The sequence below is a fragment of the Carcharodon carcharias genome, chromosome 5, assembly GCF_017639515.1.
Source record: "Carcharodon carcharias isolate sCarCar2 chromosome 5, sCarCar2.pri, whole genome shotgun sequence".
In the NCBI taxonomy this organism is placed as follows: domain Eukaryota; kingdom Metazoa; phylum Chordata; class Chondrichthyes; order Lamniformes; family Lamnidae; genus Carcharodon; species Carcharodon carcharias.
In genome coordinates, this window is record NC_054471.1 from 5,152,680 (window position 1) to 5,178,963 (window position 26,284).

General features: G+C 55.5%; 1 protein-coding gene across 1 annotated transcript in view; it reads right to left on the reverse strand.

Annotated features, from left to right (window-relative positions):
* The window catches only part of LOC121278340 (phosphofurin acidic cluster sorting protein 1-like), a 765,476-nt gene that overhangs the window by 134,595 nt on the left and 604,597 nt on the right, over window positions 1-26,284 (reverse strand). The window contains 2 exon segments of the mRNA XM_041188648.1: window positions 316-346; window positions 2,530-2,671. Coding sequence (XP_041044582.1) covers window positions 316-346; window positions 2,530-2,671 — 173 coding nt within the window.

Below are 26,284 nucleotides of genomic sequence, written 5' to 3' on the forward strand. Positions count from 1 at the left end.
CCGGATGTAGACTGGGACAGTGGTAGTGTAAAGGTTGGAGAGAAGCAAAAGTCCCTAGGTTGTGTTCAGGAGAATTTTCTACAGCTGTATGTGTCCAATCCAACAGGAAAAGATGCACTGTTAGACCTGGTTCTTGGAAATGAGGTGGGCCAAGTAGATCAAGTGTCAGTAGGGGAACATTTAGGAGACAGTGATCATTGTATTGTACGTTTTAGGATGATGATAGAAAAGGACGATAGGTAATCCAGAGTAAAAATAATTAACTGGACAAGAGCCGACTTCGATGGGGCAAGAACGGAGCTGGGCCAGATAGACTGGAATGAAAGATTGGCAGGAAAAACTGTAGCTGAATAATGGGCTACCTTCAAAAAAGAATTGGTTCGGGCACAGTCATGGTATATTCCATCGAAAGGGAAAGGGAGGACTAACAAATCCAGAGCTCCCTGGATGGAAAAGGAGATTGAAATTAAGATAAAGAAGAAAAAATGTCAGGTAGAAAATACAATTGAGAACCAAGAGGAATACAGAAGATTCAGAGGGGAGGTGAATAAGTATATTAGAGAAACAAAGAGGGATTGTGAGAAAAGACTGGCAGCCAACATAAAGGGGAATCCCAAAGTCTTCCATAGACATCGGGGAGGTGGTAGCATAGTGGTATTGTCACTGGGCTAGTATTCCAGAGACCCAGGGTAATCCTCTGGGGACCCAGGTTCAAATCCCACCACGGCAGAGGAAGTTTGAATTCAATAAAAAATTTGAAATTAAAAGTCTAATGATGAAACCATTGCTGATTGTTGTAAAAACCCACCTGGCTCCTGCTATCCTTACCAATCTGGCCTACATATGACTCTGAGTGAGGGCAATTAGGGATGGGCACTTCCCATGAACAAATTTAAAAATATGTAAAAGGAGGGCTGGTTAGGAACCTAAAAGGCAATATGGACATGCATCTGTCCTTACCAAGGAGGTAGATGCTATGCAGGCCGTGGTGACAGACTAGAAGGGTTCAAAATTGATAAGGAGGTGCCAGAGGACTGGAGAATTGCAAACATTATGCCCTTGTTCAAAAAAGGTGTGAGGGGGATGGTGTGGAACTTCAAGAGGAAGAACATATATAAAATAAGGGGTGAAATTTTGCAGGAAGACTTAGTTGTATATGTGAATAGATCATTGAAGGTGGCAGACAGGTAGAGAGAGAGTTAAAAAAGCATATAGTATCCTGGGCTTTATTAATAGGAACATAGAGTACAAGAGCAGGGAGGTTATGCTGAGTTTATGTTAGACCTCAGTTGGAATATTGTGTACAGTTCTGGGCACCATACTATAGGAAGGATGTGAACACATTGGAGAGAGTACAGAAGAGGTTTACAAGAATGGTTCCAGGGATGAGAAACTTCAGCTATGAGGATAGATTGGAGAGGTTGGGACTGTTCTCCTTGGGGAGGAGAAGGCTGAGAGGGGATTTGATAGAGATGTTCAAAACCATGATGGGGCTGGACAGAGTAGATAGGGAGAAGCTGTTCCCACTTGTAAAAGGATCAAGAACGAGAGGGCACAGATTTAAAGTGATTTGCGAAAGAAGCAAATGTGATGTGAGAATAAAGTTTTCACAGTGACTGGTTCGGGTCTGGAATGCACGGCCTGGAAGTGTGGTGGAGGCAGGTTCAATCGAGGCATTCAGGAGGGTATTAGATGTTTATTTGAATAGAAACAATGTGCAGAGGTACGAGGAAAAGGCAGAGCAATGGCACCAGGTCATACTGCTCATTTGGAGAGCCGATGCAGACACAATGGGCTGAATGGCCTCCTTCTGTGCCATTAAGATTCAGTGACACTGTATAGAAGTCTGAACTGAAGACCATATTATTATTGTCAGCACTCCCAGGGATTTTGATGTATTGATACAGGCTGGAAGGACAGAATTCTAGACAAAAGGCACAGGGAGAGCTTACGGGGGGGGGATTGGTACAGCTCTAACAAGATTATCTAAAGCAGACCCATCATCTGAACATGAGGCATCCGGTTCTGCAGAGAAGCGGATGACCTTGTTACTCAGTCATTTTTACCCAGTCTTGAGACCTAGATTCCCTGAGATATGGCTGAGATACCCTCCCAGTGACTGAGATACTGCGCCCCCCCCCGACCAAGATTTCTTTATTTATATTCATTCATGGGATGTGGATGTTATTGGCCAGACCAGCATTTATTGCCCATCCCTAGTTGCCCCTTGAGAAGATGGTGGTGAGCTGCCTTCTTGAGCCGCTGCAGTCCATGTGGGGCAGGTACACCCACAGTGCTGTTAGGGAGGGAGTTCCAGGATTTGGACCCAGCGACAGTGAAGAAATGACGATATATTTCCCGTGAACATTGAAAGCAAACCTGGAGCTGTGTTGTGTGCCTTGCCAGCCAAAGAGGATTTCAGGAATGAAGACTAGAGGCACAGAATTTGTCTTGGAAGATGAGAATAGGTCAATTTTGGAGCAGGCTCTGAGAAGGATTCTGGCTGTACAGATTGCACCAATATGTTACTGGCAGCTAGCAAACAGCTGTCTGATTCAGCAGTCTCACCTCTTCTGTTTGTAAGTCAGCATAGCCTCAGATATTGGGAGTTGATGGGACATGTTGGCTCCAGACACATACTGCATAATCCGGCTGATGATGTCAAAGGTTTCTGTTGACAGGAGCAGAGTGTCAGGGAAATACATCAAACTGAGAACAGCAGCAAAGGAGGCTCAACACAGTCCAAGCACTCAGCACTGTGCTCTACATCCTCCGACAGTGCAGCGCTCCCTCAGCACTGTGCTCTACATCCTCCGACAGTGCAGCACTCCCTCAGCACTGTGCTCTACATCCTCCGACAGTGCAGCACTCCCTCAGCACTGTGCTCTACATCCTCCGACAGTGCAGCACTCCCTCAGTACTGACCCTCTGACAGTGCAGCACTCCCTCAGTACTGACCCTCCAACAGAGCAGCACTCCCTCAGTACTGACCCTTTGACAGTGCAGCACTCCCTCAGACCTGACCCTCTGACATTGCAGCACTACCTCAGTACTGACCCTCTGACAGTGCAGCACACCCACCGTACTGACCCTCTGACAGTGCAGCACTCCCTCAGTACTGACCCTCTGACAGAGCAGTACTCCCTCAGACCTGAACCTCTGACATTGCAGCACTACCTCAGTAGTGACCCTCTGACAGTGCAGCACACCCACCGTACTGACCCTCTGACAGTGCAGCACTCCCTCAATACTGACCCTGTGACAGTGCAGCACTCCCTCAGTACTGACCCTCTGACAGTGCAGCACTCCCTCAGTACTGACCCTCTGACAGTGCAGCACTCCCTCAGCACTGACCCTCTGACAGTGCAGCACTTCCTCAGCACTGACCCTCTGACAGTGCAGCGCTCCCTCAGTACTGACCCTCTGACAGTGCAGCACTCCCTCAGTACTGACTCTCTGACAGTGCAGCACTCCCTCAAAACTGACCCTCTGACAGTGCAGCACTCCCCCAGTACTGACCCTCTGACAGTGCAGCACTCCCTCAGTACTGACCCTATGACAGTGCAGCACTCCCTCAGGACTGACCCTGTGACAGTGCAGCACTCACTCAGTACTGACCCTCCAACAGAGCAGTACTCCCTGAGTACTGACCCTCTGACAGTGCAGCACTCCCTCAGTACTGACCCTCTGACAGTGCAGCACTCCCTCAGTACTGACCCTCTGACAGTGCAGCATCCCCACAGCAGTGACCCTCCGACAGTGCAGCGCTCCCTCAGTACTGACCCTCCGACAGTGCAGCACTTCCTCAGTACTGACCGTCCAACCGTGCAGCAATCCCTCAGTACTGACACACCGACCGTGCAGCACTCCCTCAGTACTGACCCTCCGACCGTGCAGCACTCCCTCAGTACTGACACTCCGACAGTGCCGCACTCCCTCATTACTGACCCTCCGACCGTGCAGCACTCCCTCAGTACTGACCCTCTGACAGTGCAGCACACCCTCAGTACTGACCCTCTGACATTGCAGCACTCCCTCAGTACTGACCCTCTGACATTGCAGCACTCCCTCAGCGCTGACCCTCTCATAGTGCAGCACTCCCTCAGCACTGTGCTCTAGATCCTCCGACAGTGCAGCAATCCCTCAGCACTGTGCTCTACATTCTCCGACAGTGCAGCACTGCCTCAGCACTGTGCTCTAGATCCACTGACAGTGCAGCACTCCCTCAGTACTGATCCTCTGACAGTGCAGCACTCGCTCAGTACTGACCATCTGACAGTGCAGCATTCTCTCATACTGACCCTCTGTTAGTGCAGCACTCTCTCAGTACTGACCCTCTCACAGTGCGCCACTCCCTCAGTACTGACCCTCTGACAGTGCAGTGCTCCCTCAGTACTGACCCTCTGACAGTGCAGCATTCCCTCAGTACTGACCCTCTGACAGTGCAGCACTTCCTCAGTACTGACATTCTGACAGTGCGGAACTCCCTCAGTAATGACCCTCTGACAGTGCAGTGCTCCCTCAGTACTGACCCTCTGACAGTGCAGCACTCCCTCAGTACTGACCCTCTGACAGTGCAGCATTCCATCAGTACTGACGCTCTGACAGTGCAGCACTCCCTCAGTACTGACCCTCTGACAGTGCAGCACTCCCTCAGCACTGACCCGCTGACAGTGCAGCACACCCTCAGTACTGACCCTCTGACAGTGCAGCACTCCCTCAGTACTGACCCTCTCACAGTGCAGCACTCCCTCAGTACTGACGCTCTGACAGTGCAGCAATCCCTCAGTACTTACCCTCTCACAGTGCAGCGCTCCATCAGTACTGACCCTCTGACAGTGCAGCACTCCCTCAGTACTGACCCTCTGACAGTGCAGCGCTCCCACAGTACTGACCCTCTGACAGTGCAGCACTCCCTCAGTACTGACCCTCTGACAGTGCAGCACTCCCTCAGTACTGACCCTCTGACAGTGCAGCACTCCCTCAGTACTGACCATCTGACAGTGCAACACTCCCTCAGTACTGACCCTCTGACAGTGCAGCACTCCCTCAGTACTGACCATCTGACAGTGCAACACTCCCTCAATACTGACCCTCTGACAGTGCAGCACTCCCTCAGTACTGACCCTCTGACAGTGCAGCAATCCCTCACTACTGACCATCTGACAGTGCAGCACTCCCTCAGTACTGACCCTCTGACAGTGCAGCACTCCCTCAGTACTGACCCTCTGACAGTGCTGCACTCCCTCAGTACTGACCCTCTGACAGTGCAGCACTCCCTCAGTACTGCCCTCTGACAGTGCAGCATTCCCTCAGTACTGACCCTCTGACAGTGCAGCACACCCTCAGTACTGACCCTCTGACATTGGAGCACTCCCTCAGTACTGACCCTCCGACAGTGCAGCACTCCCTCAGTACTGACCCTCTAACAGTGCAGCACACCCTCAGTACTGACCCTCTGACATTGCAGCAGTCCCTCAGTACTGACCCTCTGACATTGCAGCACTCCCTCAGCACTGTGCTCTAGATCCTCCGACAGTGCAGTACTCCCTCAGCACTGTGCTCTAGATCCTCCGACAGTGCAGCACTCCCTCAGCACTGTGCTCTACATTCTCCGACAGTGCAGCATTGCCTCAGCACTGTGTTCTAGATCCCCCGACAGTGCTGCACTCCCTCAGGACTGACCATCTGACAGTGCAGAGCTCCCTCAGTACTGATCCTCTGACAGGGCAGCACTCCCTCAGTACTGACCATCTGACAGTGCAGCACTCCCTCAGTACTGACCCTCTGACAGTGCGGCACTCCCTCAGTACTGACCCTCGGACAGTGCAGCACTCTCTCAGTACTGACCCTCTCACAGTGCGCCACTCCCTCAGTACTGACCCTCTGACAGTGCAGCACTCCCTCAGTACTGACCCTCTGACAGTGCAGCACTCTCTCAGTACTGACCCTCTGACAGTGCAGCACTCCCTCAGCACTGTGCTCTAGATCCTCTGACAGTCCAGCACTCTCTCAGTACTGACCCTCTCACAGTGCAGCATTCCCTCAGTACTGAATCTCTGACAGTGCAGCACTCCCTCAGTACTGACCCTCCCACAGTGCAGCACTCCCTCAGTACTGACCCTCTGACAGTGCAGCACTCCCTCAGTACTGACCCTCTGACAGTGCGGCACTCCCTCAGCACTGACCCTCTGACAGTGCCGCACTCCCTCACTACTGACGCTCTGACAGTGCAGCACTCCCTCACTACTGACCCTCTGACAGGGCAGCACTCCCTCAGTACTGACCCTCTGACAGTGCAGCAATCCCTCAGTACTGACCCTCTGACAGTGCAGCACTCCCTCAGTACTGACCCTCTGACAGTGCAGCACTCCCTCAATACTGACCCTCTGACAGGGCAGCACTCCCTCAGTACTGACCCTATGACAGTGCAGCACTCCCTCAGTACTGACCCTCTGACAGAGCAGCACTCCCGCAGTACTGACCCTCTGACACTGCAGCACTCCCTCAGTACTGACCCTCTAACAGTGCAGCACTCCCTCAGTACTGACCCTCTGACATTGCAGCACTCCCTCAGTACTGACCCTCTGACAGTGCAGCACTCCCTCAGTACTGACCCTCTGACAGTGCAGCACTCCCTCAGCACTGTGCTCTAGATCCTCTGACAGTGCAGCACTCCCTCAGTACTGATCCTCTGACAGTGCAGCACTCCCTCAGTAGTGACCATATGACATGCAGCATTCCCTCAGTACTGACCCTCGGACAGTGCAGCACTCTCTCAGTTCTGACCCTCTGACAGTGCGGCTCTCTATCAATACTGACACTCTCACAGTGCACCACTCCCTCAGTACTGACCCTCTGACAGTGCAGCACTCCCTCAGTACTGACACTCTGACAGTGCAGCACTCCCTCAGGACTGACCCTATGACAGTGCAGGGCTCCCTCAGTACTGACCCTCTGACAGTGCAGCATTCCCTCAGTACTGACCCTCTGACAGTGCAGGGCTCCCTCAGTACTGACCCTCTGACAGTGCAGCATTCCCTCAGTACTGACCCTCTGACATTGCAGCACTCGCTCAGCACTGACCCTCTCACAGTGCAGCACTCCCTCAGCACTGTGCTCTAGATCCTCCAACAGTGCAGCACTCCCTCAGCACTGTGCTCTACATTCTCCGACAGTGCAGCACTCCCTCAGCACTGTGTTCTAGATCCCCCGACAGTGCAGCACTCCCCCAGCACTGTGCTCTAGATCCACTGACAGTGCGCCACTCCCTCAGTACTGACGCCCTGACAGTGCAGCACTCCCTCAGTACTGACCCTCTGACAGTGCAGCATTCCCTCAGTACTGACCCTCTGACAGTGCAGCATTCCCTCAGTACTGACGCTCTGACAGTGCAGCACTCCCTCAGTACTGACCCTCTGACAGTGCAGCACTCCCTCAGCACTGACCCTCTGACAGTGCAGCACACCCTCAGTACTGACCCTCTGACAGTGCTGCACTCAACCAGTACTGACCCTCTCACAGTGCAGCACTCCCTCAGTACTGACACTCTGACAGTACAGCACTCCCTCAGTACTGACCCTCTCACAGTGCAGCGCTCCATCAGTACTGACCCTCTGACAGTGCAGCACTCCCTCAGTACTGACCCTCTGACAGTGCAGCGCTCCCACAGTACTGACCCTCTGACAGTGCAGCACTCCCTCAGTACTGACCATCTGACAGTGCAACACTCCCTCAGTACTGACCCTTTGACAGTGCAGCACTCCCTCAGTACTGACCCTCTGACAGTGCAGCACTCCCTCAGTACTGACCCTCTGACAGTGAGGCACTCCTTCAGTACTGACCCTCTGACAGTGCAGCACTCCCTCAGTACTAACCCTCTGACAGTGCAGAACTCCCTCAGTACTGACCATCTGACGGTGCAGCACTCCCTCAGTACTGACCCTCTGACAGTGCGGCACTCCCTCAGTACTGACCCTCTGACTGTGCGGCACTCCCTCAGTACTGACCCTCTGACAGTGCAGCACTCCCTCAGTACTGACCATCTGACAGTGCAGCATTCCCTCAGTACTGACCCTCTGACAGTGAGGCACTCCTTCAGTACTGACCCTCTGACAGTGGAGCACTCCCTCAGTACTGACCCTCTGACAGTGCAGCACTCCCTCAGTACTGACCCTCTGACAGTGCAGCACTCCCTCAGTAGTGACCCTCTGCCAGTGCAGCACTACATCAGTACTGACCATCTGACAGTGCAGCACTCCCTCAATACTGACCCACCGACAGAGCAGAACTCCCTGAGTACTGACCCTCTGACAGTGCAGCACTCCCTCAGTACTGACTCTCTGACAGTGCAGCACCCCCACAACAGTGACCATCCGACAGTGCAGAGCTCCATCAGTACTGACCCTCCGACCGTGCAGCACTCCCTCAGTACTGACCCTCCGACCGTGCAGCACTCCCTCAGTACTGACCCTCTGACAGCGCAGCACTCCCTCAGTATGGATCCTCTGACAGTGCGGCACTCCCTCATTACTGACCTTCTGACAGTGAAGCACTCAATCAGTACTGACCCTCTGACAGTGCAGCACTCCCTTAGTACTGACCAACTGACAGTGAGGCACTCCTTCAGTACTGACCCTCTGACAGTGGAGCACTCCCTCAGTACTGACCCTCTGACAGTGCAGCACTCCCTCAGTACTGACCCTCTGACAGTGCAGCACTCCCTCAGTACTGACCCTCTGACAGTGCAGCACTCCATCAGTACTGACCATCTGACAGTGCAGCACTCCCTCAGTGCTGACCCTCTGACAGTGCCGTGCTCCCTCAGTACTGACCCTCTGACAGTGCTGCACTCCCTCAGTACTGACCCTCTGACAGTGCAGCACTCCCTCAGTACTGACCCTCTGACAGTGCAGCATTCCCTCAGTACTGACCCTCTGACAGTGCAGCACTCCCTCAGTACTGACCCTCTGACAGTGCAGCACTCCCTCAGTACTGACTCTCTGACAGTGCAGCACCCCCACAGCAGTGACCCTCCGACAGTGCAGCGCTCCATCAGTACTGACCCTCCGACCGTGCAGCACTCCCTCAGTACTGACCCTCCGACCGTGCAGCACTCCCTCAGTACTGACCATCCGACCGTGCAGCACTCCCTCAGTACTGACCCTCTGACAGCGCAGCAGTCCCTCAGTATGGATCCTCTGACAGTGCGGCACTCCCTCAGTACTGACCTTCTGACAGTGAAGCACTCAATCAGTACTGACCCTCTGACAGTGCAGCACACCCTCAGTACTGACCCTCTGACATTGCAGCACTCCCTCAGCACTGACCCTCCCACAGTGCAGCACTCCCTCAGCACTGTGCTCTAGATCCTCCGACGGTGCAGCACTCCCTCAGCACTGTGCTCTACATTCTCCGACAGTGCAGCACTGCCTCAGCACTGTGTTCTAGATCCTCCGACAGTGCAGCACTCCCCCAGCACTGTGCTCTAGATCCACTGACAGTGCAGCACTCCCTCAGTACTGATCCTCTGACAGTGCAGAACTCCCTCAGTACTGACCATCTAACAGTGCAGCATTCTCTCATACTGACCCTCTGACAGTGCGGCACTCTCTCAGTACTGACCCTCTCACAGTGCGCCACTCCCTCAGTACTGACGCCCTGACAGTGCAGCACTCCCTCAGTACTGACCCTCTGACAGTGCAGCATTCCCTCAGTACTGACCCTCTGACAGTGCAGCACTCCCTCAGTACTGACCCTCTGACAGTGCAGCACTCCCTCAGCACTGACCCTCTGACAGTGCAGCACACCCTCAGTACTGACCCTCTGACAGTGCAGCACTCCCCCAGTACTGACCCTCTCACAGTGCAGCACTCCCTCAGTACTGACGCTCTGACAGTGCAGCACTCCCTCAGTACTGACCCTCTCACAGTGCAGCGCTCCATCAGTACTGACCCTCTGACAGTGCAGCTCTCCCTCAGTACTGACCCTCTGACAGTGCAGCACACCCTCAGTACTGACCCTCTGACAGTGCAGCACTCCCTCAGTACTGACCCTCTGACAGTGCAGCACTCCCTCAGTACTGACCCTCTGACAGTGCAGCACTCCCTCAGTACTGACCATCTGACAGTGCAACACTCCCTCAGTACTGACCATCTGACAGTGCAGCACTCCCTCAGTACTGACCCTCTGACAGTGCAGCACTCCCTCAGTACTGACCCTCTGAGAGTGCAGCACTCCCTCAGTACTGACCCTCTGACAGTGAGGCACTCCTTCAGTACTGATCCCTCTGACAGTGCAGCACTCCCTCACTACTGACCATTTGACAGTGCAGCACTCACTCAGTACTGAACCTGTGAAAGAGCGGCACTCCCTCAGTACTGACCCTCTGACAGTGCAGCACCCCCACACCAGTGACCCTCCGACAGTGCAGCGCTCCCTTAGTACTGACCCTCCGACAGGGCAGCCCTCCCTCAGTACTGACCCTCCGACAGTGCAGCACTCCCACAGTACTGACCCTCTGATAGTGCAGCACTCCCTCAGTACTGACCATCTGACGGTGCAGCACTCCCTCAGTACTGACCCTCTGACAGTGCAGCACTCCCTCAGTACTGACCCTCTGAATGTGCGGCACTCCCTCAGTACTGACCCTCTGACAGTGCAGCACTCCCTCAGTACTGACCCTCTGACAGTGCAGCACTCCATCAATACTGACCATCTGACAGTGCAGCACTCCCTCAGTGCTGACCCTCTGACAGTGCAGCGCTCCCTCAGTACTGACCCTCTGACAGTGCTGCACTCCCTCAGTAGTGACCCTCTGACAGTGCAGCACTCCCTCAGTACTGACCCTCTGACAGTGCTGCACTCCCTCAGTCCTGACCCTCTGACAGTGCAGCACTCCCTCAGTACTGACCCTCTGACAGTGCAGCATTCCCTCAGTACTGACCCTCTGACAGTGCAGCACTCCCTCAGTACTGACCCTCTGACAGTGCAGCACTCCCTCAGTACTGACCCTCTGACAGTGCAGCGCTCCCACAGTACTGACCCTCTGACAGTGCAGCACTCCCTCAGTACTGACCATCTGACAGTGCAGCACTCCCTCAATACTGACCCTCTGACAGGGCAGCACTCCCTCAGTACTGACCCTCTGACAGTGCAGCACTCCCTCAGTACTGACCCTCTGACAGTGCAGCACTCCCTCAGTACTGACCCTCTGACAGGGCAGCACTCCCTCAGTACTGACCCTCTGACAGTGCAGCACTCCCTCAGTACTGACCCTCTGACAGAGCAGCACTCCCGCAGTACTGACCCTCTGACACTGCAGCACTCCCTCAGTACTGACCCTCTAACAGTGCAGCACTCCCTCAGTACTGACCCTCTGACATTGCAGCACTCCCTCAGTACTGACCCTCTGACAGTGCAGCACTCCCTCAGTACTGACCCTCTGACAGTGCAGCACTCCCTCAGTACTGACCCTCTGAGAGTGCAGCACTCCCTCAGTACTGACCCTCTGACAGTGAGGCACTCCTTCAGTACTGATCCCTCTGACAGTGCAGCACTCCCTCACTACTGACCATCTGACAGTGCAGCACTCACTCAGTACTGAACCTGTGAAAGAGCGGCACTCCCTCAGTACTGACCCTCTGACAGTGCAGCACCCCCACACCAGTGACCCTCCGACAGTGCAGCGCTCCCTTAGTACTGACCCAACGACAGGGCAGCGCTCCCTCAGTACTGACCCTCCGACAGTGCAGCACTCCCACAGTACTGACCCTCTGATAGTGCAGCACTCCCTCAGTACTGACCATCTGACGGTGCAGCACTCCCTCAGTACTGACCCTCTGACAGTGCAGCACTCCCTCAGTACTGACCCTCTGAATGTGCGGCACTCCCTCAGTACTGACCCTCTGACAGTGCAGCACTCCCTCAGTACTGACCAACTGACAGTGAGGCACTCCTTCAGTACTGACCCTCTGACAGTGGAGCACTCCCTCAGTACTGACCCTCTGACAGTGCAGCACTCCCTCAGTACTGACCCTCTGACAGTGCAGCACTCCCTCAGTACTGACCCTCTGACAGTGCAGCACTCCATCAGTACTGACCATCTGACAGTGCAGCACTCCCTCAGTGCTGACCCTCTGACAGTGCTGCACTCCCTCAGTAGTGACCCTCTGACAGTGCAGCACTCCCTCAGTACTGACCCTCTGACAGTGCTGCACTCCCTCAGTAGTGACCCTCTGACAGTGCAGCACTCCCTCAGTACTGACCCTCTGACAGTGCTGCACTCCCTCAGTCCTGACCCTCTGACAGTGCAGCACTCCCTCAGTACTGACCCTCTGACAGTGCAGCATTCCCTCAGTACTGACCCGCTGACAGTGCAGCACTCCCTCAGTACTGACCCTCTGACAGTGCAGCACTCCCTCATTACTGACCCTCTGACAGTGCAGCGCTCCCACAGTACTGACCCTCTGACAGTGCAGCACTCCCTCAGTACTGACCATCTGACAGTGCAGCACTCCCTCAATACTGACCCTCTGACAGGGCAGCACTCCCTCAGTACTGACCCTCTGACAGTGCAGCACTCCCTCAGTACTGACCCTCTGACAGGGCAGCACTCCCTCAGTACTGACCCTCTGACAGTGCAGCACTCCCTCAGTACTGACCCTCTGACAGAGCAGCACTCCCGCAGTACTGACCCTCTGACACTGCAGCACTCCCTCAGTACTGACCCTCTAACAGTGCAGCACTCCCTCAGTACTGACCCTCTGACATTGCAGCACTCCCTCAGTACTGACCTTCTGACAGTGCAGCACTCCCTCAGTACTGACCCTCTGACAGTGCAGCACTCCCTCAGCACTGTGCTCTAGATCCTCTGACAGTGCAGCACTCCCTCAGTACTGATCCTCTGACAGTGCAGCACTCCCTCAGTACTGACCATATGACATGCAGCATTCCCTCAGTACTGACCCTCGGACAGTGCAGCACTCTCTCAGTTCTGACCCTCTGACAGTGCGGCTCTCTATCAATACTGACACTCTCACAGTGCACCACTCCCTCAGTACTGACCCTCTGACAGTGCAGCACTCACTCAGTACTGACCCTCTGACAGTGCAGCACTCCCTCAGCACTGTGTTCTAGATCCTCCGACAGTGCAGCACTCCCCCAGCACTGTGCTCTAGATCCACTGACAGTGCAGCACTCCCTCAGTACTGATCCTCTGACAGTGCAGAACTCCCTCAGTACTGACCATCTAATAGTGCAGCATTCTCTCATACTGACCCTCTGACAGTGCGGCACTCTCTCAGTACTGACCCTCTCACAGTGCGCCACTCCCTCAGTACTGACGCCCTGACAGTGCAGCACTCCCTCAGTACTGACCCTCTGACAGTGCAGCATTCCCTCAGTACTGACCCTCTGACAGTGCAGCATTCCCTCAGTACTGACGCTCTGACAGTGCAGCACTCCCTCAGTACTGACCCTCTGACAGTGCAGCACTCCCTCAGCACTGACCCTCTGACAGTGCAGCACACCCTCAGTACTGACCCTCTGACAGTGCTGCACTCAACCAGTACTGACCCTCTCAAAGTGCAGCACTCCCTCAGTACTGACGCTCTGACAGTGCAGCACTCCCTCAGTATTGACCCTCTCACAGTGCAGCGCTCCATCAGTACTGACCCTCTGACAGTGCAGCACTCCCTCAGTACTGACCCTCTGACAGTGCAGCGCTCCCACAGTACTGACCCTCTGACAGTGCAGCACTCCCTCAGTACTGACCCTCTGACAGTGCAGCACTCCCTCAGTACTGACCCTCTGACAGTGCAGCACTCCCTCAGTACTGACCATCTGACAGTGCAACACTCCCTCAGTACTGACCCTCTGACAGTGCAGCACACCCTCAGTACTGACCCTCTGACAGTGCAGCACTCCCTCAGTACTGACCCTCTGACAGTGAGGCACTCCTTCAGTACTGACACTCTGACAGTGCAGCACTCCCTCAGTACTAACCCTCTGACAGTGCAGCACTCCCTCAGTACTGACCATCTGACGGTGCAGCACTCCCTCAGTACTGACCCTCTGACAGTGCAGCACTCCCTCAGTACTGACCATTTGACAGTGCAGCACTCCCTCAGTACTGACCCTCTGACAGTGCGGAACTCCTTCAGTACTGACCCTCTGACAGTGCAGCACTCCCTCAGTAGTGACCCTCTGACAGTGCAGCACTCCATCAGTACTGACCATCTGACAGTGCAGCACTCCCTCAGTGCTGACCCTCTGACAGTGCAGCACCCCCTCAGTACTGACCCTCTGACAGTGCTGCACTCCCTCAGTACTGACCCTCTGACAGTGCAGCACTCCCTCAGTACTGACCCTCTGACAGCGCTGCACTCCCTCAGTACTGACCCTACGACAGTGCAGCGCTCGCTCAGTACTGACCCTCTGACAGTGCAGCACACCCTCAGTACTGACCCTCTGACAGTGCAGCACTCCCACAGTACTGACCCTCTGACAGTGCAGCACTCCCACAGTACTGACGCTCTGACAGTGCAGAACTCCCTCAGTACTGACCCTCTGACAGTGCAGCACTCCCTCAGTACTGACCATCTGACAGTGCAACACTCCCTCAGTACTGACCCTCTGACAGTGCAGCACTCCCTCAGTACTGACCCTCTGAGAGTGCAGCACTCCCTCAGTACTGACCCTCTGACAGTGAGGCACTCCTTCAGTACTGATCCCTCTGACAGTGCAGCACTCCCTCACTACTGACCATCTGACAGTGCAGCACTCACTCAGTACTGAACCTGTGAAAGAGCGGCACTCCCTCAGTACTGACCCTCTGACAGTGCAGCACTCCCACACCAGTGACCCTCCGACAGTGCAGCGCTCCCTTAGTACTGACCCTCTGACAGGGCAGCGCTCCCTCAGTACTGACCCTCCGACAGTGCAGCACTCCCTCAGTACTGACCCTCTGATAGTGCAGCACTCCCTCAGTACTGACCATCTGACGGTGCAGCACTCCCTCAGTACTGACCCTCTGACAGTGCAGCACTCCCTCAGTACTGACCCTCTGAATATGCGGCACTCCCTCAGTACTGACCCTCTGACAGTGCAGCACTCCCTCAGTACTGACCAACTGACAGTGAGGCACTCCTTCAGAACTGACCCTCTGACAGTGGAGCACTCCCTCAGTACTGACCCTCTGACAGTGCAGCACTCCCTCAGTACTGACCCTCTGACAGTGCAGCACTCCCTCAGTACTGACCCTCTGACAGTGCAGCACTCCATCAGTACTGACCCTCTGACATTGCAGCACTCCCTCAGCACTGTGCTCTAGATCCTCCGACAGTGCAGTACTCCCTCAGCACTGTGCTCTAGATCCTCCGACAGTGCAGCACTCCCTCAGCACTGTGCTCTACATTCTCCGACAGTGCAGCATTGCCTCAGCACTGTGTTCTAGATCCCCCGACAGTGCTGCACTCCCTCAGGACTGACCATCTGACAGTGCAGAGCTCCCTCAGTACTGATCCTCTGATAGGGCATCACTCCCTCAGTACTGACCGTCTGACAGTGCAGCACTCCCTCAGTACTGACCCTCTGACAGTGCGGCACTCCCTCAGTACTGACCCTCGGACAGTGCAGCACTCTCTCAGTGCTGACCCTCTCACAGTGCGCCACTCCCTCAGTACTGACGCTCTGACAGTGCAGTGCCCCCTCAGTACTGACCCTCTGACAGTGCAGCACTCTCTCAGTACTGACCCTCTGACAGTGCAGCACTCCCTCTGCACTGTGCTCTAGATCCTCTGACAGTCCAGCACTCTCTCAGTACTGACCCTCTCACAGTGCAGCACTCCCTCAGTACTGACCCTCTGACAGTGCAGCACTCCCTCAGTACTGACCCTCTGACAGTGCAGCACTCCCTCAGTACTGACCCTCTGACAGTGCAGCGCTCCCTCAGTACTGACCCTCTGACAGTGCTGCACTCCCTCAGTACTGACCCTCTGACAGTGCAGCACTCCCTCAGTACTGACCCTCTGACAGTGCTGCACTCCCTCAGTCCTGACCCTCTGACAGTGCAGCACTCCCTCAGTACTGACCCTCTGACAGTGCAGCATTCCCTCAGTACTGACCCTCTGACAGTGCGGCACTCCCTCAGTACTGACCCTCGGACAGTGCAGCACTCTCTCAGTACTGACCCTCTCACAGTGCGCCACTCCCTCAGTACTGACCATCTGACAGTGCAGCACTCCCTCAGTACTGACCCTCTGAAAGTGCAGCACTCCCGCAGTACTGACCCTCTGACAGTGCAGCACTCTCTCAATACTGACCCTCTGACAGTGCAGCACTCTCTCAGTACTGACCATCTGACAGTGCAGCACTCCCTCAGTACTGACCCTCTGACAGTGCAGCACTCCCTCAGTACAGACCCTCTGACAGTGCAGCACTCTCTCAGTACTGACCCTCTGACAGTGCAGCACTCCCTCAGTACTGACCCTCTGACAGTGCAGCACTCCATCAGTACTGACCCTATGACAGTGCAGCACTCCCTCAGTACTGACCCTCTGACAGTGCGGCACTCCCTCAGTACTGACCCTCGGACAGTGCAGCACTCCCTCAGTACTGACCCTCTGACAGTGCAGCACTCCCTCAGTACTGACCCTCTGACAATGCGGCACTCCCTCAGTATGGATCCTCTGACAGTGCGGCCCTCCCTCAGTACTGACCTTCTGACAGTGAAGCACTCAATCAGTACTGACCCTCTTACAGTGCAGCACTCACTCAGTACTGACCCTCTGACATTGCAGAACTCGCTCAGCACTGACCCTCTCACAGTGCAGCACTCCCTCAGCACTGTGCTCTAGATCCTCCGACACTGCAGCACTCCCTCAGCACTGTGCTCTACATTCTCCGACAGTGCAGCACTGCCTCAGCACTGTGTTCTAGATCCTCCGACAGTGCAGCACTCCCCCAGCACTGTGCTCTAGATCCACTGACAGTGCAGCACCGCCTCAGTACTGATCCTCTGACAGTGCAGAACTCCCTCAGTACTGACCATCTAAAAGTGCAGCATTCTCTCATACTGACCCTCTGACAGTGCGGCACTCTCTCAGTACTGACAATCTCACAGTGCGCCACTCCCTCAGTACTGACGCCCTGACAGTGCAGCACTCCCTCAGTACTGACCCTCTGACAGTGCAGCATTCCCTCAGTACTGACCCTCTGACAGTGCAGCATTCCCTCAGTACTGACGCTCTGAGAGTGCAGCACTCCCTCAGTACTGACCCTCTGAGAGTGCAGCACTCCCTCAGTACTGACCCTCTGACAGTGAGGCACTCCTTCAGTACTGATCCCTCTGACAGTGCAGCACTCCCTCACTACTGACCAGCTGACAGTGCAGCACTCACTCAGTACTGAACCTGTGAAAGAGCGGCACTCCCTCAGTACTGACCCTCTGACAGTGCAGCACCCCCACACCAGTGACCCTCCGACAGTGCAGCGCTCCCTTAGTACTGACCCTCCGACAGGGCAGCGCTACCTCAGTACTGACCCTCTGACAGTGCAGCACTCCCTCAGTACTGACCCTCTGACAGTGCAGCACTCCCTCAGTACTGACCATCTGACGGTGCAGCACTCCCTCAGTACTGACCCTCTGACAGTGCAGCACACCCTCAGTACTGACCCTCTGAATGTGCGGCACTCCCTCAGTACTGACCCTCTGACAGTGCAGCACTCCCTCAGTACTGACCCTCTGACAGTGAGGCACTCCTTCAGTACTGACCCTCTGACAGTGGAGCACTCCCTCAGTACTGACCCTCTGACAGTGCAGCACTCCCTCAGTACTGATCCTCTGACAGTGCAGCACTCCCTCAGTACTGACCCTCTGACAGTGCAGCGCTCCCTCAGTACTGACCCTCTGACAGTGCTGCACTCCATCAGTACTGACCCTCTGACAGTGCAGCACTCCCTCAGTACTGACCCTCTGACAGTGCTGCACTCCCTCAGTACTGACCCTCTGACAGTGCTGCACTCCCTCAGTCCTGACCCTCTGACAGTGCAGCACTCCCTCAGTACTGACCCTCTGACAGTGCAGCATTCCCTCAGTACTGACCCTCTGACAGTGCAGCACTCCCTCAGTACTGACCCTCTGACATTGCAGCACACCCTCAATACTGACCCTCTGACATTGCAGCACTCCCTCAGCACTGTGCTCTAGATCCTCCGACAGTGCAGTACTCCCTCAGCACTGTGCACTTGATCCTCCGACAGTGCTGCACTCCCTCAGTACTGACCATCTGACAGTGCAGCGCTCCCTCAGTACTGATCCTCTGACAGGGCAGCACTCCCTCAGTACTGACCATCTGACAGTGCAGCACTCCCTCAGTACTGACCCTCTGACAGTGCGGCACTCCCTCAGTACTGACCCTCGGACAGTGCAGCACTCTCTCAGTACTGACCCTCTCACAGTGCGCCACTCCCTCAGTACTGACCATCTGACAGTGCAGCACTCCCTCAGCACTGACCCTCTGAAAGTGCAGCACTCCCGCAGTACTGACCCTCTGACAGTGCAGCACTCTCTCAGTACTGACCCTCTGACAGTGCAGCACTCTCTCAGTACTGACCATCTGACAGTGCAGCACTCCCTCAGTACTGACCCTCTGACAGTGCAGCACTCCCTCAGTACAGACCCTCTGACAGTGCAGCACTCTCTCAGTACTGACCCTCTGACAGTGCAGCACTCCCTCAGTACTGACCCTCTGACAGTGCAGCACTCCATCAGTACTGACCCTATGACAGTGCAGCACTCCCTCAGTACTGACCCTCTGACAGTGCGGCACTCCCTCAGTACTGACCCTCGGACAGTGCAGCACTCTCTCAGTACTGACCCTCTCACAGTGCGCCACTCCCTCAGTACTGACCCTCTGACAGTGCAGCACTCCCTCAGTACTGACCCTCTGACAGTGCGGCACTCCCTCAGTATGGATCCTCTGACAGTGCGGCACTCCCTCAGTACTGACCTTCTGACAGTGAAGCACTCAATCAGTACTGACCCTCTTACAGTGCAGCACTCACTCAGTACTGACCCTCTGACATTGCAGAACTCGCTCAGCACTGACCCTCTCACAGTGCAGCACTCCCTCAGCACTGTGCTCTAGATCCTCCGACAGTGCAGCACTCCCTCAGCACTGTGCTCTACATTCTCCGACAGTGCAGCACTGCCTCAGCACTGTGTTCTAGATCCTCCGACAGTGCAGCACTCCCCCAGCACTGTGCTCTAGATCCACTGACAGTGCAGCACTCCCTCAGTACTGATCCTCCGACAGTGCAGAACTCCCTCAGTACTGACCATCTAAAAGTGCAGCATTCTCTCATACTGACCCTCTGACAGTGCGGCACTCTCTCAGTACTGACCCTCTCACAGTGCGCCACTCCCTCAGTACTGACGCCCTGACAGTGCAGCACTCCCTCAGTACTGACCCTCTGACAGTGCAGCACTCCCTCAGCACTGACCCTCTGACAGTGCAGCACACCCTCAGTACTGACCCTCTGATAGTGCAGAACTCCCCCAGAACTGACCCTCTCACAGTGCAGCACTCCCTCAGAACTGACGCTCTGACAGTGCAGCACTCCCTCAATACTGACCCTCTCACAGTGCTGCGCTCCATCAGTACTGACCCTCTGGCAGTGCAGCACTCCCTCAGTACTGACCCTCTGACAGTGCAGCACACCCTCAGTACTGACCCTCTGACAGTGCAGCACTCTCTCAGTACTGACCCTCTGACAGTGCAGAACTCCCTCAGTACTGACCCTCTGACAGTGCAGCACTCCCTCAGTACTGACCCTCTGACAGTGCAGCAATCCCTCAGTACTGACCCTCTGACAGTGAGGCACTCCTTCAGTACTGACCCTCTGACAGTGCAGCACTCCCTCACTACTGACCATCTGACAGAGCAGCACTCCCTCAGTACTGACCCTGTGAAAGAGCGGCACTCCCTCAGTACTGACCCTCTGACAGTGCAGCACCCCCACACCAGTGACCCTCCGACAGTGCAGCGCTCCCTTAGTACTGACCCTCCGACAGGGCAGCGCTCCCTCAGTACTGACCCTCCGACAGTGCAGCACTCCTTCAGTACTGACCCTCTGACAGTGCAGCACTCCCTCAGTACTGACCCTCTGACAGTACAGCACTCCCTCAGTACTGACCCTCTGACAGTGCAGCACTCCCTCAGTACTGACCCTCTGACTGTGCGGCACTCCCTCAGTACTGACCCTCTGACAGTGCAGCACTCCCTCAGTACTGACCCTCTGACTGTGCGGCACTCCCTCAGTACTGACCCTCTGACAGTGCAGCACTCCCTCAGTACTGACCCTCTGACAGTGCAGCACTCCCTCAGTACAGACCCTCTGACAGTGCAGCACTCTCTCAGTACTGACCCTCTGACAGTGCAGCACTCCCTCAGTACTGACCCTCTGACAGTGCAGCACTCCATCAGTACTGACCCTATGACAGTGCAGCACTCCCTCAGTACTGACCCTCTGACAGTGCGGCACTCCCTCAGTACTGACCCTCGGACAGTGCAGCACTCTCTCAGTACTGACCCTCTCACAGTGCGCCACTCCCTCAGTACTGACCCTCTGACAGTGCAGCACTCCCTCAGTACTGACCCTCTGACAGTGCAGCACTCCCTCAGTACTGACCCTCTGACAGTGCGGCACTCCCTCAGTATGGATCCTCTGACAGTGCGGCACTCCCTCAGTACTGACCTTCTGACAGTGAAGCACTCAATCAGTACTGACCCTCTTACAGTGCAGCACTCACTCAGTACTGACCCTCTGACATTGCAGAACTCGCTCAGCACTGACCCTCTCACAGTGCAGCACTCCCTCAGCACTGTGCTCTAGATCCTCCGACAGTGCAGCACTCCCTCAGCACTGTGCTCTACATTCTCCGACAGTGCAGCACTGCCTCAGCACTGTGTTCTAGATCCTCCGACAGTGCAGCACTCCCCCAGCACTGTGCTCTAGATCCACTGACAGTGCAGCACTCCCTCAGTACTGATCCTCCGACAGTGCAGAACTCCCTCAGTACTGACCATCTAAAAGTGCAGCATTCTCTCATACTGACGCCCTGACAGTGCAGCACTCCCTCAGTACTGACCCTCTGACAGTGCAGCATTCCCTCAGTACTGACCCTCTGACAGTGCAGCATTCCCTCAGTACAGACGCTCTGACAGTGCAGCACTCCCTCAGTACTGACCCTCTGACAGTGCAGCACTCCCTCAGCACTGACCCTCTGACAGTGCAGCACACCCTCAGTACTGACCCTCTGACAGTGCAGCACTCCATCAGTACTGACCCAATGACAGTGCTGCACTCCCTCAGTCCTGACCCTCTGACAGTGCAGCACTCCCTCAGTACTGACCCTCTGACAGTGCAGCATTCCCTCAGTACTGACCCTCTGACAGTGCAGCACTCCCTCAGTACTGACCCTCTGACATTGCAGCACACCCTCAATACTGACCCTCTGACATTGCAGCACTCCCTCAGCACTGTGCTCTAGATCCTCCGACAGTGCAGTACTCCCTCAGCACTGTGCACTTGATCCTCCGACAGTGCTGCACTCCCTCAGTACTGACCATCTGACAGTGCAGCGCTCCCTCAGTACTGATCCTCTGACAGGGCAGCACTCCCTCAGTACTGACCATCTGACAGTGCAGCACTCCCTCAGTACTGACCCTCTGACAGTGCGGCACTCCCTCAGTACTGACCCTCGGACAGTGCAGCACTCTCTCAGTACTGACCCTCTCACAGTGCGCCACTCCCTCAGTACTGACCATCTGACAGTGCAGCACTCCCTCAGTACTGACCCTCTGAAAGTGCAGCACTCCCGCAGTACTGACCCTCTGACAGTGCAGCACTCTCTCAGTACTGACCCTCTGACAGTGCAGCACTCTCTCAGTACTGACCATCTGACAGTGCAGCACTCCCTCAGTACTGACCCTCTGACAGTGCAGCACTCCCTCAGTACAGACCCTCTGACAGTGCAGCACTCTCTCAGTACTGACCCTCTGACAGTGCAGCACTCCCTCAGTACTGACCCTCTGACAGTGCAGCACTCCATCAGTACTGACCCTATGACAGTGCAGCACTCCCTCAGTACTGACCCTCTGACAGTGCGGCACTCCCTCAGTACTGACCCTCGGACAGTGCAGCACTCTCTCAGTACTGACCCTCTCACAGTGCGCCACTCCCTCAGTACTGACCCTCTGACAGTGCAGCACTCCCTCAGTACTGACCCTCTGACAGTGCAGCACTCTCTCAGTACTGACCCTCTGACAGTGCGGCACTCCCTCAGTATGGATCCTCTGACAGTGCGGCACTCCCTCAGTACTGACCTTCTGACAGTGAAGCACTCAATCAGTACTGACCCTCTTACAGTGCAGCACTCACTCAGTACTGACCCTCTGACATTGCAGAACTCGCTCAGCACTGACCCTCTCACAGTGCAGCACTCCCTCAGCACTGTGCTCTAGATCCTCCGACAGTGCAGCACTCCCTCAGCACTGTGCTCTACATTCTCCGACAGTGCAGCACTGCCTCAGCACTGTGTTCTAGATCCTCCGACAGTGCAGCACTCCCCCAGCACTGTGCTCTAGATCCACTGACAGTGCAGCACTCCCTCAGTACTGATCCTCCGACAGTGCAGAACTCCCTCAGTACTGACCATCTAAAAGTGCAGCATTCTCTCATACTGACCCTCTGACAGTGCGGCACTCTCTCAGTACCGACCCTCTCACAGTGCGCCACTCCCTCAGTACTGACGCCCTGACAGTGCAGCACTCCCTCAGTACTGACCCTCTGACAGTGCAGCATTCCCTCAGTACTGACCCTCTGACAGTGCAGCATTCCCTCAGTACTGACGCTCTGACAGTGCAGCACTCCCTCAGTACTGACACTCTGACAGTGCAGCACTCCCTCAGCACTGACCCTCTGACAGTGCAGCACACCCTCAGTACTGACCCTCTGATAGTGCAGAACTCCCCCAGAACTGACCCTCTCACAGTGCAGCACTCCCTCAGAACTGACGCTCTGACAGTGCAGCACTCCCTCAATACTGACCCTCTCACAGTGCTGCGCTCCATCAGTACTGACCCTCTGGCAGTGCAGCACTCCCTCAGTACTGACCCTCTGACAGTGCAGCACACCCTCAGTACTGACCCTCTGACAGTGCAGCACTCCCTCAGTACTGACCCTCTGACAGTGCAGAACTCCCTCAGTACTGACCCTCTGACAGTGCAGCACTCCCTCAGTACTGACCCTCTGACAGTGCAGCAATCCCTCAGTACTGACCCTCTGACAGTGAGGCACTCCTTCAGTACTGACCCTCTGACAGTGCAGCACTCCCTCACTACTGACCATCTGACAGAGCAGCACTCCCTCAGTACTGACCCTGTGAAAGAGCGGCACTCCCTCAGTACTGACCCTCTGACAGTGCAGCACCCCCACACCAGTGACCCTCCGACAGTGCAGCGCTCCCTTAGTACTGACCCTCCGACAGGGCAGCGCTCCCTCAGTACTGACCCTCCGACAGTGCAGCACTCCCTCAGTACTGACCCTCTGACAGTGCAGCACTCCCTCAGTACTGACCATCTGACAGTGCAGCACTCCCTCAGTACTGACCCTCTGACAGTGCAGCACTCCCTCAGTACTGACCCTCCGACAGTGCAGCACTCCCTCAGTACTGACCCTCTGACAGTGCAGCACACCCTCAGTACTGACCCTCTGACATTGCAGCACTCCCTCAGTACTGACCCTCCGACAGTGCAGCACTCCCTCAGTACTGACCCTCTGACAGTGCAGCACTCCCTCAGCACTGTGCTCTAGATCCTCCGACAGTGCAGTACTCCCTCAGCACTGTGCTCTAGATCCTCCGACAGTGCTGCACTCCCTCAGTACTGACCATCTGACAGTGCTGCGCTCCCTCAGTACTGATCCTCTGACAGCGCAGCACTCCCTCAGTACTGACTATCTGACAGTGCAGCACTCCCTCAGTACTGACCCTCTGACAGTGCGGCACTCCCTCAGTACTGACCCTCGGACAGTGCAGCACTCTCTCAGTACTGACCCTCTCACAGTGCGCCACTCCCTCAGTACTGACCATCTGACAGTGCAGCACTCCATCAGTACTGACCCTCTGAAAGTGCAGCACTCCCGCAGTACTGACCCTCTGACAGTGCAGCACTCTCTCAGTACTGACCCTCTGACAGTGCAGCACTCCCTCAGTACAGACCCTCTGACAGTGCAGCACTCTCTCAGTACTGACCCTCTGACAGTGCAGGACTCCCTCAGTACTGACCCTCTGACAGTGCAGCACTCCATCAGTACTGACCCTATGACAGTGCAGCACTCCCTCAGTACTGACCCTCTGACAGTGCGGCACTCTCTCAGTACTGACCCTCGGACAGTGCAGCACTCTCTCAGTACTGACCCTCTCACAGTGCGCCACTCCCTCAGTACTGACCCTCTGACAGTGCAGCACTCCCTCAGTACTGACCCTCTGACAGTGCAGCACTCCCTCAGTACTGACCCTCTGACAGTGCGGCACTCCCTCAGTATGGATCCTCTGACAGTGCGGCACTCCCTCAGTACTGACCTTCTGACAGTGAAGCACTCAATCAGTACTGACCCTCTTACAGTGCAGCACTCACTCAGTACTGACCCTCTGACATTGCAGCACTCGCACAGCACTGACCCTCTCACAGTGCAGCACTCCCTCAGCACTGTGCTCTAGATCCTCCGACAGTGCTGCACTCCCTCAGTACTGACCATCTGACAGTGCTGCGCTCCCTCAGTACTGATCCTCTGACAGCGCAGCACTCCCTCAGTACTGACTATCTGACAGTGCAGCACTCCCTCAGTACTGACCCTCTGACAGTGCGGCACTCCCTCAGTACTGACCCTCGGACAGTGCAGCACTCTCTCAGTACTGACCCTCTCACAGTGCGCCACTCCCTCAGTACTGACCATCTGACAGTGCAGCACTCCATCAGTACTGACCCTCTGAAAGTGCAGCACTCCCGCAGTACTGACCCTCTGACAGTGCAGCACTCTCTCAGTACTGACCCTCTGACAGTGCAGCACTCCCTCAGTACAGACCCTCTGACAGTGCAGCACTCTCTCAGTACTGACCCTCTGACAGTGCAGGACTCCCTCAGTACTGACCCTCTGACAGTGCAGCACTCCATCAGTACTGACCCTATGACAGTGCAGCACTCCCTCAGTACTGACCCTCTGACAGTGCGGCACTCTCTCAGTACTGACCCTCGGACAGTGCAGCACTCTCTCAGTACTGACCCTCTCACAGTGCGCCACTCCCTCAGTACTGACCCTCTGACAGTGCAGCACTCCCTCAGTACTGACCCTCTGACAGTGCAGCACTCCCTCAGTACTGACCCTCTGACAGTGCGGCACTCCCTCAGTATGGATCCTCTGACAGTGCGGCACTCCCTCAGTACTGACCTTCTGACAGTGAAGCACTCAATCAGTACTGACCCTCTTACAGTGCAGCACTCACTCAGTACTGACCCTCTGACATTGCAGCACTCGCACAGCACTGACCCTCTCACAGTGCAGCACTCCCTCAGCACTGTGCTCTAGATCCTCCGACAGTGCAGCACTCCCTCAGCACTGTGCTCTACATTCTCCGACAGTGCAGCACTGCCTCAGCACTGTGTTCTAGATCCTCCGACAGTGCAGCACTCCCCCAGCACTGTGTTCTAGATCCTCCGACAGTGCTGCACTCCCTCAGTACTGACCATCTGACAGTGCTGCGCTCCCTCAGTACTGATCCTCTGACAGGGCAGCACTCCCTCAGTACTGACCATCTGACAGTGCAGCACTCCCTCAGTACTTACCCTCTGACAGTGCGGCACTCCCTCAGTACTGACCCTCGGACAGTGCAGCACTCTCTCAGTACTGACCCTCTCACAGTGCGCCACTCCCTCAGTACTGACCATCTGACAGTGCAGCACTCCCTCAGTACTGACCCTCTGACAGTGCAGCACTCCCTCAGTGCTGACCCTCTGACAGTGCAGCACTCTCTCAGTACTGACCCTCTGACAGTGCAGCACTCCCTCAGTACTGACCATCTGACAGTGCAGCACTCCCTCAGTACTGACCCTCTGACAGTGCAGCACTCCCTCAGTACTGACCCTCTGACAGTGCAGCACTCCCTCAGTACTGACCCTCGGACAGTGCAGCACTCTCTCAGTACTGACCCTTTCACAGTGCG